Source organism: Neoarius graeffei, chromosome 16, assembly GCF_027579695.1.
Source record: "Neoarius graeffei isolate fNeoGra1 chromosome 16, fNeoGra1.pri, whole genome shotgun sequence".
NCBI classification, from domain to species: domain Eukaryota; kingdom Metazoa; phylum Chordata; class Actinopteri; order Siluriformes; family Ariidae; genus Neoarius; species Neoarius graeffei.
The window spans coordinates 61,862,390-61,877,762 of NC_083584.1; the positions used below are offsets into that span (position 1 = coordinate 61,862,390).

General features: G+C 43.4%; 1 protein-coding gene across 1 annotated transcript in view; it reads left to right on the plus strand.

Moving 5' to 3' along the window:
- grm5b (glutamate receptor, metabotropic 5b) overlaps nt 1-15,166 on the plus strand; it is an 88,263-nt gene extending 73,097 nt beyond the window's left edge. Inside the window, exons 7-9 of the mRNA XM_060942277.1 lie at nt 1,355-2,288; nt 14,263-14,586; nt 14,704-15,166. Of these exons, the coding sequence (XP_060798260.1) occupies nt 1,355-2,288; nt 14,263-14,586; nt 14,704-15,166 (1,721 nt within the window). The remainder of the gene's footprint in view (nt 1-1,354; nt 2,289-14,262; nt 14,587-14,703) is intronic.
- Nucleotides 15,167-15,373: the final 207 nt, after the last annotated feature.

Sequence of the window (15,373 nt, forward strand, 5' to 3'; positions counted from 1 at the left end):
AGGTTAACTGGTGACTCTAAATTGAGCGTAGGTGTGAATGTGAGTGTGAATGGTTGTCTGTGTCTATGTGTCAGCCCTGTGATGACCTGGCGACTTGTCCAGGGTGTACCCCGCCTTTCGCCCGTAGTCAGCTGGGATAGGCTCCTGCGACCCTGTAGAACAGGATAAAGCGGCTAGAGAAGATGAGATGAGATGAGTATTATCAGGCTGCGTAAGAAAATCTCTTAGTTTTTCCTCGCTGTAATTGCATTGTTTAGACAGCAGAGGGCAGGATAATGTAAGTAGTGGGAATACACATGACTTCATTGTGGCCGGAAGTAACACAGCTCTAATGCTGCGAAAACAGACAAAAACAGATCTAAAATGGGAAACAGCTGTTGTGTGATTGACTGTATAAATAGATTTAACAAGAAGCAAATGGAAGGAGTACAGATGTTTGTAAAAGTTTATTCAGAAGAGGTTTATTTGTTATTTACTTTTTTAGTAAAAGGAATATTTTCGTTAATAGGCTGATTATGAGATTTTACTCCAGCCTTTACAAATGTGAGTAAATAATTATTTTTGGTTAAAAAACTGAAATAAAAGCAGCCCAAAATCCCAGACGCTAGAATTCAAAGAGTTCAAATCAAATCTGTATGTACGAGGAAGAGAAGCGAAACTGCTCGTTCACCAGTTCCGTACTTCACGCTCAAGGGTTTTCAAACAGAATGCAGACTGATTACATCTAAAAACAGACACAGACAGCCGTGTACATCTGGCTCTCTACCGCTCATCTATCTGTCCATCTCACAGTCACAGTTTTTCGCTTTCTCTCTCCCTAGCTACTCATCTGTCAGCCAATTCATACTTTCTGTTTAGGGTCTGATAACCCTTAAGTTTACTTTGGCTTGTTTGAAGAGCTGATTGGTGTTTACATGAGAGCAGTCCTAGCTGGACTCTGTCACTTTCTGTCAGGAACGTAGGGCCGATAGTAGTCAGGAATTTTAAAATCTTTAAAACTTGAGCAGGTGTGTAACCCGATTCTGAATACACAGAACTTTCCATTGCACTACTGTATACTACACTAATAGCATTTAGCAGATGCTGTTATCCAGATCGATGTACAATATATCCAGAGCAACCTGAGGAGTAGTTAGGGGTTAGGTACCTTGCTCAAGGGCACTTCAGCCATTCCTGCTGGTCCAGGGAATTGAACTGGCAAGCTTTTGGTCCCGAAGCTGCTTTCCAACCATTAGGCTATGGCTTACCCCATTGTAAATACTGACATAACTTGTGGAAAATAATTATGGCCCAGAGAGTTTGGAATAAATTATCGTGTTGCAGTCTTTTCTTACTCCCTCTTGTCCTGTTGCAGGTTGTGACCCAATCCCAGTCGAGTATCTGCACTGGGGCGACCCAGAGCCGATTGCGGCAGTGGTTTTCTCCTGTCTCGGCCTCCTGGTGACGTTTTTCGTGGCAGCCGTGTTTGTGGTGTACCGTGACACGCCTGTGGTGAAGTCGTCAAGCCGTGAGCTCTGCTACGTCATCCTGTTCGGGATCGGCCTGGGCTACGTCTGCACCTTCTGTCTGATATCTAAACCTCGCATCATTTCCTGCTTCCTGCAGCGCCTCGGTGTCGGCCTAGCACCTGCCCTGAGCTACTCGGCTCTCGTCACCAAGACCAACCGCATCGCTCGCATCCTGGCAGGCAGCAAAAAGAAAATCTGCACCAAGAAGCCACGTTTCGTTAGCTCATGTGCCCAGCTAGCCATTTCCTCCTTCCTGGTCATGGTGCAGCTCGGCATCATCGTCATGCTGCTCGTACTGGAGCCACCAGATGTCGTCTTCCACCATCCATCCATCCGAGAGGTCAAGCTTATCTGCAACACTAGCAACATGGGCGTGGTCGCGCCGCTTGGCTACAACGGTGTGCTAATTCTCAGCTGCACCTTCTACGCATTCAAAACGCGCAACGTGCCGGCGAACTTTAACGAAGCTAAGCATGTGGCTTTCACCATGTACACCACCTGTGTCATCTGGCTGGCATTTGTACCCATCTACTTCGGCTCAGACTACAAGATTGTTACGACATGCTTCTCTGTGAGCCTGAGTGGCACTGTGGCACTCGGCTGCATGTTTGCACCGAAAGTCTACGTCATCCTGGCCAAGCCTGAACGTAACGTCCGGAGCGCCTTTACCACCTCTACAGCCGTGCGCATGCATGTGGGGCGGGGTAAAAAGACACCACCGCCCACCAGCAGCCTTGCCAACTTGTGGAGGAGACGCCCCTCGTCTGGAGACACGCTCAGGTTAGACACTGCGTGTGTGTGTGTGTGTGTGTTCCATTCCAGTAAGTGCTCTGCCATCTGAGTGAACCTGTCATGTGACTACACTAATACATTTAGTGAGGTTTAAGTTGAAATAGATAGATGACTAGACAGACAGGGACAGAGAAAGAGAGCAAGACAGAAACACAGAGAACAGATGGTGAGACATATGTGATTGAGTTTTTGTGACCTACATGTTGTGCAGTTTGGGACACAGTGGACCGATAACCATAAAGGATTTGGAATAGTGAACCAAAGTGAACCAAATTCACTGAACATCACTCAAGAACAAATTTACTGTCAACCCAAATAAAGAATAATGCAAGTACATGGGCAGTTCGTGGATCTTTTGACTAATTGGTGACTCAGAGTTGCACTGATACCGATCTGACATCGATACAATACTCAGCTAATCCACAAGGGGGCAGCAAAGGCGGCTGCTGAATGAACGATGAAAACGGCTACTATTCCACACACACTTCTTTCATTTTGAATTACCTGGGGTAATGCTTGTATACAGCGCCAGTATCGGGAATGTGCTACAAATTCTGGGACCGCCCCTTGCATCATTGTACACTAATACACATTGGCGTGCAAAAAGTATCTCACGAACCTTGCTTGTACAAGCGATATTATGTGATACCTAGTTAACGTCGATGTGATAACGAATGACAGCGATCTGGACGTATTTCACGATTAACGATGGAAATCAAAGCAAAGCAGACTGTAAAGTGTGCTCTGTGAAAATATCAGGAGGAGGTGCCACAGCATCTTTCTACAGACCTGAGAAAGCATTGCAAGCGGTACAAAAACGTTATTTTAGCAACGTTGAAATATCTTACAGCACTAAAAATCAGTAAATTACCTGCCAATAAGAACAATTTCAATTACACAATTAGTAAAAAAATAAAGTCTCGAAGGGGGCGGCACGGTGGTGTAGTGGTTAGCGCTGTCGCCTCACAGCAAGAAGGTCCGGGTTCGAGCCCCGTGGCCGGCGAGGGCCTTTCTGTGCGGAGTTTGCATGTTCTCCCCGTGTCCGCGTGGGTTTCCTCCGGGTGCTCCGGTTTCCCCCACAGTCCAAAGACATGCAGGTTAGCTTAACTGGTGACTCTAAATTGACCGTAGGTGTGAATGTGAGTGTGAATGGTTGTCAGCCCTGTGATGACCTGGCGACTTGTCCAGGGTGTACCCCGCCTTTCGCCCGTAGTCAGCTGGGATAGGCTCCAGCTTGCCTGCGACCCTGTAGAAGGATAAAGCAGCTAGAGATAATGAGATGAGATGAGATCATTTCATGGGGCGGCATGGTTGAGTAGTGGTTCGTACTGTCGCCTCACAGCAAGAAGGTCCTGGGTTCGAGCCCAGCAGCCGACGAGGGCCTTTCTGTGTAGAGTTTGCATGTTCTCCCCGTGTCCGCGTGGGTTTCCTCCGGGTGCTCCGGTTTCCCCCACAGTCCAAAGACATGCAGGTTAGGTTAACTGGTGACTCTAAATTGAGCGTAGGTGTGAATGTGAGTGTGAATGGTTGTCTGTGTCTATGTGTCAGCCCTGTGATGACCTGGCGACTTGTCCATGGTGTACCCCGCCTTTCGCCCGTAGTCAGCTGGGATAGGCTCCAGCTTGCCTGCGACCATGTACAGGATAAGCTGCTATGGATAATGGATGGATGGATATCATTTCATGATTTGTGCATCTCTTACATGTAAGCTCCTGCTTGTTAATAAATCCATAATGTATTTAAAAATAATTCCTACTTCCTCCTGCAAATAATTCTGGTGATCAGGTGAGTTAAGTTGAAACCAATTGGCTGAGGCACTGAAATTTCATGACATGGTCATGACATTTTAGCCATGCTTACAACCTAAAGTTCAAAAAGACAAATCATATTGCATGTCAGCAAGCTGTATATGGTCTGGGGTCCTCGGGACTCTCTCCAGTTCCTTTAGTATGGTTTACCCGACAGTGGTGTCACCACCGTCATATAAAGGAAATATTCTTGAGTAGACACAAAAACACCAAGCCAATAAATAACGTTCAAATATAGATTTCCTATAGAACTTGAGTTTTAATAGAAATTTTCTGTCCTAAAGAACATACTTGGCAAGTTCTATAGAACGCTGGGAAACACAATTCAGTCTCCTACAGAACCATGCTGAAATCCTAGAGAACACCGGCGTGCTATAGAAAGTCCTGTAGAGTTCCCTTGAATCCTATAGAGCAGTGGTTCTCAAACTTTTTTCACCAAGTACCACCTCAGAAAATACTTGGCTGTCCAAGTACCACCATAATGACCAATATTAAAATACAGTAGCGTAGTAGGCCTAAGTATTCATTAAAAACAAGGCGGAGGTTTTATTTAACAAGTATATTTTATATTGTTGGCCACTGTAACATTACGCACAGTACTTTGAACAGTACTGCCATGCTCCTGGATGAACTTGTTCAGTAACTGGAATATTTGCTCTGATGTAGTTCTGGTCTCCAGTGATTTACAGAACATACGAGCGCCACACCATCATATTCATATCTCACATAAACCAATAAACTGGCCAAATCTGCAACATCTGTAGTCTCATCAAGCTGTATGGCAAAATATCTACTGTTCTTAATGCGCTCAATCAGCGTCTTTTTAACATCGTCAGCCATGTCGTTTATTCTCCTTGACACGGTGTCATTTGAAAGCGGCACCAAGTTTAACTCTCTGGCAGCTTTCTCTCCACACATGATACGTGTCATCTCTTTGGCTAATGGCAAACACAGCAGTTCCCCGATTGTGTGCGGCTCACCGGCTCTGGCGATCAGGAGGCTGACATGATATGAAGCTTCCTGTGCTTTGGCTACGGGTGTACCATAGGACAGAATGGTGGACTTGGACTGCTTCAGTTCTTCACGTTTTCGTAAAAAAAATCCATTGGTTTGTCCTTTAGTGCTGTGTGTTTGGTTGTAAGATGCCGTTTGAGATGCGACGGTTTCATGGACTCATTGCTCAGAACATCCCCGCATACAACACATTGCGGCCTGGGCAGCTCCTCTGTCCCGCTCCAAATGAATCCCAGTTTTATGTATTTTTCATCATACTTCCTCCTCACTGGTTTCTGCAGTTTGCTAGCAGTTCTGGGGCTGGTTTTGCCACTGTCGTTAGCATCTGCGCTCGGCTCACACACGTCCTCTTCAGTTCTCCCTCTCCCTGATCCACGCTTCCATTCGCGGATTTAAGCCACGACAGTAATTTTGTCGTACTCGTCATAATTAGCAAAGCCACCTCCACCTTTTCCCATCACAGCCTAGTCTACCAATGGCGGATAACCGTCTGTCAGCGGAACCGGCGGGAATGCGTACGTACGCTACGTATGGCTACCCAGAAGCACTTGCAAACTTTTTAAAATTATTAACTTAATTTGTATCTCCTTTCATTTTCTTGTCATCGGTTGATAAGATATTTTCATCCATTCGGATATTATGGATAGTATTTCACTTTTTTAAAAAATTTATATTTAATTAAGTGATTCTTTGGCGTGGGGGCGGCACGGTGGTGTAGTGGTTAGCGCTGTCGCCTCACAGCAAGAAGGTCCTGGGTTCGAGCCCCGTGGCCGGCGAGGGCCTTTCTGTGTGGAGTTTGCATGTTCTCCCCGTGTCCGCGTGGGTTTCCTCCGGGTGCTCCGGTTTCCCCCACAGTCCAAAGACATGCAGGTTAGGTTAACTGGTGACTCTAAATTGACCGTAGGTGTGAATGTGAGTGTGAATGGTTGTCTGTGTCTATGTGTCAGCCCTGTGATGACCTGGCGACTTGTCCAGGGTGTATCCCGCCTTTCGCCCGTAGTCAGCTGGGATAGGCTCCAGCTTGCCTGTGACCCTGTAGAAGGATAAAGCGGCTAGAGATAATGAGATGAGATGAGATTCTTTGGCGTACCACTAGAATGAAGCCCGCGTACCACTAGTGGTACACGTACCACAGTTTGAGAATCCCTGCTATAGAGCTTCTATAGGACATTTTTTGCAGATTTAATCTGCGACTTTTTACTCTCGGATATTCTAAGGGTTTTTTTTTTTCTCTCAGCTCTGTCATTTTTCTTATTCCCAATAATAGCCTTAATACGCTGTCTGTGTTGGGAAACAAACTGGACTCATTCTCAGTCTGAAAATAGTGGTACAGTATCGATAAATCCTAACAGTAGTCTGGCATATCACTTAGTGTGGCATAGTCGCTTTGACAGCTGCCTGAATTGTTTCCTGTCTACTGCTAGATGTATTGCCTCTCCTACAGGCATGTTCAACCATTCTTTTATGTCTTGATGCCATTGTCGCCTGGGTCTGCCCCGCCTCCTAGTGGCTTCCATCCTACCCTCAAGAATAACACGTTCTATGCTTGAGTGTCTCTTTAGATGTTCAAACTACTTCATCTTTTGTGTCTTCCCTTATCAAAAAGAAGTATACTTCAAGTTAAGTATACTTAAGTAAAGTTAAAGTACATTTCCTTAAGTGTACCAAGTATACTGATATCAATGTACTTACTTGTAAGTACAACCCCGATTCCAAAAAAGTTGGGACAAAGTACAAATTGTAAATAAAAATGGAATGCAATAATTTACAAATCTCAAAAACTGATATTGTATTCACAATAGAACATAGACAACATATCAAATGTCGAAAGTGAGACATTTTGAAATTTCATGCCAAATATTGGCTCATTTGAAATTTCATGACAGCAACACATCTCAAAAAAGTTGGGACAGGGGCAATAAGAGGCTGGAAAAGTTAAAGGTACAAAAAAGGAACAGCTGGAGGACCAAATTGCAACTCATTAGGTCAATTGGCAATAGGTCATTAACATGACTGGGTATAAAAAGAGCATCTTGGAGTGGCAGCGACTCTCAGAAGTAAAGATGGGAAGAGGATCACCAATCCCCCTAATTCTGCGCCGACAAATAGTGGAGCAATATCAGAAAGGAGTTCGACAGTGTAAAATTGCAAAGAGTTTGAACATATCATCATCTACAGTGCATAATATCATCAAAAGATTCAGAGAATCTGGAAGAATCTCTGTGCGTAAGGGTCAAGGCCGGAAAACCATACTGGGTGCCCGTGATCTTCGGGCCCTTAGACGGCACTGCATCACATACAGGCATGCTTCTGGATTGGAAATCACAAAATGGGCTCAGGAATATTTCCAGAGAACATTATCTGTGAACACAATTCACCGTGCCATCTGCCGTTGCCAGCTAAAACTCTATAGTTCAAAGAAGAAGCCGTATCTAAACATGATCCAGAAGCGCAGACGTCTTCTCTGGGCCAAAGCTCATTTAAAATGGACTGTGGCAAAGTGGAAAACTGTTCTGTGGTCAGACGAATCAAAATGTGAAGTTCTTTATGGAAATCAGGGACGCCGTGTCATTCGGACTAAAGAGGAGAAGGACGACCCAAGTTGTTATCAGCGCTCAGTTCAGAAGCCTGCATCTCTGATGGTATGGGGTTGCATTAGTGCGTGTGGCATGGGCAGCTTACACATCTGGAAAGACACCATCAATGCTGAAAGGTATATCCAGGTTCTAGAGCAACATATGCTCCCATCCAGACGACGTCTCTTTCAGGGAAGACCTTGCATTTTCCAACATGACAATGCCAAACCACATACTGCATCAATTACAGTATCATGGCTGCGTAGAAGAAGGGTCCGGGTACTGAACTGGCCAGCCTGCAGTCCAGATCTTTCACCCATAGAAAACATTTGGCGCATCATAAAACGGAAGATACGACAAAAAAGACCTAAGACAGTTGAGCAACTAGAATCCTACATTAGACAAGAATGGGTTAACATTCCTATCCCTAAACTTGAGCAACTTGTCTCCTCAGTCCCCAGACGTTTACAGACTGTTGTAAAGAGAAAAGGGGATGTCTCACAGTGGTAAACATGGCCTTGTCCCAACTTTTTTGAGATGTGTTGTTGTCATGAAATTAAAAATCACCTAATTTTTCTCTTTAAATGATACATTTTCTCAGTTTAAACATTTGATATGTCATCTATGTTCTGTTCTGAATAAAATATGGAATTTTGAAACTTCCACATCATTGCATTCCGTTTTTATTTACAATTTGTACTTTGTCCCAACTTTTTTGGAATTGGGGTTGTAAACTAATCTAATACTTCTTGGCTCACTTTTAGTTTATAAAAAGTATACTTTAAGTCTAAGAGAAGTAAACTCTGAGTCTACAACTAGTATTGTTTATTTTGTACTGCAAGTATACCACAAGTAAATTTATATACTAATAGTTTACTAGTTCTATACTTGTAGTCCCATGCTTTAGTTTACAAACGCATACTTCATAGTATACTGGAAATATACTATGAGTTTACTTGTTTTATACTTCTAGTCCACTTTTTAGTTTACTAAAGTATACTTTATAGCATATTGGAAATATACTATTAGTTACTGGTTATATACGACTAGTCCACTTTTTAGTTTTGAAGTATACTGCAATTACCCTTCTAAAGATAAGCACAACTACAGGGCGAGTACACTTAAACATAAGGCACAAATATTTTAAGACTTTATTACACTTTTGTTAGTATATATTGATCAAAAGTTTAAGTATAAGCTTAATGTACTTAGACTTTCCTATATACTTTTCACTATAAGCCTTATGTATAGTGGTGCTTGAGAATTTGCGAACCCTTTAGAATTTTCTATATTTCTGCATAAATAATAATAATAAGAAACCTTCATTCATCACATGCACACTTCAAGCACAGTGAAATTCATCCTCTGCATTTAACCCATCTGAAGCAGTGAACACACACACTCAGAGCAGTGGGCAGCCACACCAGAGCACCTGGGGAGCAGTCAGGGTTCAGGTACCTTGCTCAAGGGCACCTCAGCCCAAGGCTGCCCCACGTCAACCTAACTGCATGTCTTTGGATTGTGGGGGAAACCAGAGCACCCGGAGGAAACCCACACAGACACGGGGAGAACATGCAAACTCCACACAGAAAGGTCCTCGCCGGCTGCTGGGTTCGAACCCGGACCTTCTTGCTGTGAGGCGACAGCGCTAACCACTACACCACCGTGCTGCCCATGACCTAAAACATCATCAGATTTTCACACAAGTCCTAAAAGTAGATAAAGAGAACCCAGTTAAACAAATGAGACAAAAATATTATACTTGGTCATTTATTTCTCATCTCATCTCATTATCTCTAGCCGCTTTATCCTTCTACAGGGTCGCAGGCAATCTGGAGCCTATCCCAGCTGACTACGGGCGAAAGGCGGGGTACACCCTGGACAAGTCGCCAGGTCATCACAGGGCTGACACATAGACACAGACAACCATTCACACTCACATTCACACCTACGCTCAATTTAGAGTCACCAGTTAACCTAACCTGCATGTCTTTGGACTGTGGGGGAAACCGGAGCACCCGGAGGAAACCCACGCGGACACGGGGAGAACATGCAAACTCCACACAGAAAGGCCCTCGCCGGCCCCGGGGCTCGAACCCAGGACATTCTTGCTGTGAGGCGACAGCGCTAACCACTACACCACCGTGCCGCCCGGTCATTTATTTATTGAGGAAAATGATCCAATATTACATATCTGTGAGTGGCAAAAGTATGTGAACCTCTAGGATTAGCAGTTAATTTGAAGGTGAAATTAGAGTCAGGTGTTTTCAATCAATGGGATGACAATCAGGTGTGAGTGGGCACCCTGTTTTATTTAAAGAACAGGGATCTATCAAAGTCTGATCTTCACAACACATGTTTGTGGAAGTGTATCATGGCACGAACAAAGGAGATTTCTGAGGACCTCAGGAAAAGCGTTGTTGATGCTCATCAGGCTGGAAAAGGTTACAAAACCGTCTCTAAAGAGTTTGGACTCCACCAATCCACAGTCAGACAGATTGTGTACAAATGGAGGAAATTCAAGACCATTGTTACCCTCCCCAGGAGTGGTTGACCAACAAAGAGCACGCCAAGAGCAAGGCGTGTAATAGTCGGCAAGGTCACAAAGGACCCCAGGGTAACTTCTAAGCAACTGAAGGCCTCGCTCACATTGGCTAATGTTAATGTTCATGAGTCCACCATCAGGAGAACACTGAACAACAATGGTGTGCATGGCAGGGTTGCAAGGAGAAAGCCACTGCTCTCCAAAAAGAACATTGCTGCTCATCTGCAGTTTGCTAAAGATCATGTGGACAAGCCAGAAGGCTACTGGAAAAATGTTTTGTGGACGGATGAGACCAAAACAGAACTTTTTGGTTTAAATGAGAAGCGTTATGTTTGGAGAAAGGAAAACACTGCATTCCAGCATAAGAACCTTATCCTATCTGTGAAACATGGTGGTGGTAGTGTCATGGTTTGGGCCTGTTTTGCTGCATCTGGGCCAGGACGGCTTGCCATCACTGATGGAACAATGAATTCTGAATTATACCAGCGAATTCTAAAGGAAAATGTCAGGACATCTGTCCATGAACTGAATCTCAAGAGAAGGTGGGTCATGCAGCAAGACAACGACCCTAAGCATACAAGTTGTTGTACCAAAGAACGGTTAAAGAAGAATAAAGTGAATGTTTTGGAATGGCCAAGTCAAAGTCCTGACCTTAATCCAATGGAAATGTTGTGGAAGGACCTGAAGTGTGAGTTCATGTGAGGAAACCCACCAACATCCCAGAGTTGAAGCTGTTCTGTACGGAGGAATGGGCTAAAATTCCTCCAAGCCGGTGTGCAGGACTGATCAACAGTTACCGCAAACGTTTAGTCGCAGTTATTGCTGCACAAGGGGGGTCACACCAGATACTGAAAGCAAAGGTTCACGTACTTCTGCCACTCACAGATATGTAATATTGGATCATTTTCCTCAATAAATAAATGAGCAAGTATAATATTTTTGTCTCATTTGTTTAACTGGGTTCTCTTTATCTACTTTTAGGACTTGTGTGAAAATCTGATGATGTTTTAGGTCAGATTTATGCAGAAATATAGAAAATTCCAAAGAGTTCACAAACTTTCAAGCACCACTATAATCAGCTGAAAATGAAAAGCAAGAGGTGGAGGATTAGCAGATGAGACAGACGATAGATACCGTAGAGTGATGAGAATTAGTCTCACTAATTGTCAGATATGGAAGTGAGTTTCAGGATGCAGTAAATTTCTCCGTCATGTTATTTAGACTCTGCTGCCGTATTTAAGGATTCTTCAGTTGTCCCTCTCGAACAGGGTCAGGAGGCTAAGAACCTGTAATTATCCAGTATATTCTGGGGTAAAGTAACTTTAAAGAATGACCTCAAAAATGAAACAGGAAGTATGTTTCCTGTTGCTGATTGACATTGATTCCAATAAGAAGTAAAAATGTGGGAAAGGGAAACACTGATGTGTGTGTGTGAGAGAGAGAGAGAGAGAGAGAGAGAGAGATGTGTGTGGATGAGAGAAAAGTGAACAAATTCACTGAAGAATAAAGAAACCTTGTTTGAGTCCAAATTAGTTTCGTTTAATGGCGAGATCTCATTAACGGATAAGTGTCCTAATTTGTTTTCAATTTTCTTTACTGTCTCTTTGTGTATTAGCATGTCCCCCATCTCTCTCTCTCTCTCCCTCTCTTTCAGTCCTTTCTCTCTCTTTACTGCAGTTTTCTCGCCTTTTGAATGTTTTCGACTACTCAATCTACGCTGAATGATAAAATCCACATGTTCATAATGAGATACGTCGCAACTAACGAGGCTAATTAACCCCAAGGGAGCAGAAAGAAAGCACGAGCAAGCGATAAACATAGCCCGATTATTACATTTGCAGTCCTGCAGCAATTAATTCAAATAAATGATCATGACCTTTTCCTAAACCCAGAAAAATAAAAACAAGACACAGAGATTTAAACATGTGCTCGAATCAAACAACTACGAAATGTTCTGATGTCTTGTGATTTACTAAACACAACTAGCATGAAGGGAAGAAAGTCGATGGATGGATGGATGTTTCCAATATGTTAAATATTTCTCATTTCTCATTATATTGTGAGTCAGGCGTCTCTAACCTCACATTTAAGTTAAACTTCTTTGACACACACTTTGGGACCAAAGCTCTTCAGACTAAACATAAAAAAGGAACCATAACAACGCTAACATAAATAAAAACATTCTGGCTTCTTTTAGTTTGAAGTTATACACACGTTTAGTCTACAGCAGGTGAAAATTGATTAAAAAAAAGACAAAATGCAGAGCAAAATAACATTCTCAGAGTCATAATATGCAGGGAAAGGCAGGGAGCTAGGAGCACTATTGAATTCTCCATTCTGATTGGTCAGAAGGGGTTGGAGGAGATGTTTATTTATGTTTCATCGAAGGAGTCTCCAGTATCAGTGATTTGTCAAGCTGTAACTTCAGGACAGAGGAATTTATACGTTCCGGTTTCTTGTAATGTGACAAGCCGCGTTTCATTTTTATGCTTTAACGATGTACCACAACATTAAAGGAGAACTGAAGGCAAATCTTTTATGATCAAAATTCTATTTATCTCATTTTATTAAATATCAGAATGCGTTTTTGATCGCTATTTTGTCGCTGCTATAGCAAGTTATGAGTGTTTGAAATATGCTCTGTAAGATATCAGTCCATATGTCAAAGCGATGGCTGTAAATGAGATGCGTTGAGACCTGTGCGAGACATCGTAGGACGGAAGTAAAACGTACAGCGGAAATCAAAGCGACCAACGTTCCCTGTGTCCGAAACCGCTCACTCGTTCACTACTCCCTACTCCCTGTAGAGGGAATTACTATATAGAGGACCATACAGTGAGCTCATTGGTAAAATGAAAAAATGCTTTCGGACACTACTCCGTCGCGCTGGTATTTACGTCATTACTGTCGCACTATTAAAACGTGTCAGATCAGTCGGCTGGTGGGTTTTCAAAATAATAAACACACGCATGTATTTTTGTGATAAATCCATATTATACTGAGCGCGTTTCCCACATTAATCAATACAAAGTACCTGCAGCTTTTTTCTTTTAAATCAAGGCTGAATCCTTTCTTCTTTGCCACTACCTTTTATTAAATCAAATTTGAGATTTTAATTTGATTTCTTTCAGCGTGACCGCAATGCATGATGGGATATATTGCTTTGGTTAGTGACCATCGTTGTACACTATTTTTCATGATGCATTGTGGGATACTTTGAGTGCACTATATAGGATGTAAATAATCTTCACTAAGGTTTCAGACAGCACTACAAAATGGCGTTCTCACTATATAGTGCACTATATAGTGAGTAGGGAGCGATTTCAGACAAAGGGGTTGTCAAAAGACACGCACGCCCTCTTTCCAATGCTGACGTAATCAAGACGGAAGTTGTGTTTGTTTCGATAGCAATCAGGAAAGTTTGAAAAAAGTAGGCAGTAATCGTCATTTAAACTCGTTTTTATGCAATATTTCATTTGGAAAACAGTTTTCAAAATGGCGGCGCTGACACCTGGCTGACACTTCACGTTTCGAAGTCTCACACAAGTCTGGTGAAGATCTCGCGGATAAGCAACGCCTGCCGTGGACCAAACGAACTAAATTCAACACGGCTAAAAACCGAATAGACCGATAAGTATAATATTTAATTGCGATTCGTTGCCGATACGAGTCACGATATAAGGTTACTAAAAGCGAAAACGTAATTGAATAACACGTTAATTAAGAAATAAAGCAAGTTTAAAAATGACTTCAGTTTCCCTTTAAATGTCAGTATAAATGGAGAAAAGTATGAGTTTTGCTGGCAACCTCCTGAGGTGTAAGAGGCATCAAACACTTTTGGATGTGCTGTTATGGGAAAATTATCAATTTTCACATTGGGCTGCACAACACCACTCTGTCATTGATTGATTATTTTCCTATAACAGCACACACGTGTGTTTGTTTTTCTTGTTGTGGTGTTTTCCCTTTACTCAAAATTAATAATTTGTTTGTGTTTGTTTTTCTTTCCTTTTCTGCAGCTCCAACGGTAAATCGGTGACATGGGCTCAGACAGAGCGCAATTCCAAAGGTGGCCACTTGTGGCAGCGTCTCTCCTTCCACATCAAAAAGCGAGAAAATAACCAAACGGCCGTGATCAAACCTTTCTCCAAGGCATCGGAGGAAGTCACGCCTGAAAGCGCTACTGATAAAATGCTTTACGAAGTCGCAGAGAGCGAGGAGAGATACCCGATTATGTATCGGCCTCAGACTCCGTCACCGATCAGCACCGTGAGTCAGAGGACGGGACAAATTCTAGGGCGGAGCCAAGGTACTGATGATGAACAGATCATTAGTGTTTCCTCGTACGTCAGCCAGTCGTCCCGTAGAGAAAGCGGATCATGTGCAGGAGGGATAGGATCTGGTGGGGGTGGGGGTGGGGTTGTGACCGGCGCCATGGGAATTGGGGGCGGAGTCCCTAGCTCATCACAGGGTTCGCTGATGGAGCAAATCAGCTGCGTTGTGAACCGTTTCACAGCTAACATCAGTGAACTAAACAGCATGATGCTCTCAACTTCACCGACACGTCCTCCAAAAGTCCCACCCCCTTACTTCCTGTCCCGAGACATGTCCATGCCTGCCACCATGACAACCTATGCTGAAATTCAACCCCTTCCTCCTGTGGAATCAAACGGGGGCCGTCCATCCACTTCCTGCCCCCTCGGAGGTTCTTCGGTTGTTAAAGAGAAGATTTTGGAACCGACGGCACACGAGTCGCAGGCTTCGAAAGCGGAAATGGAGGAAATTCTTGCGCTAACGCCCCCCTCGCCGTTTAGAGATTCTGTGGCATCAGGAAGCATCTCGAATTCTCCTGCCTCTGGATCGTCACCCAAATACGAGTGCTTGGTACTACGGCACTACAGCCAGAGCTCCTCGTCCTTATAAGGATAAGCAAGAAAGTGGCGAGAATATTCATTCCCATATAAGATAATGGTTTATGGTGTGTGTGTTTACATGTTGTCGCTGTTAAATTTGGCAAAGAGCCAGAGCTCCTCGTCCTTAAGAGGACTGTAGAGACAGAACAGAGGAAATCAGGGAATGAAGGTAGAAATAATAATAATAAAAGCTGAGGTTGATGAATAACAGCATCTT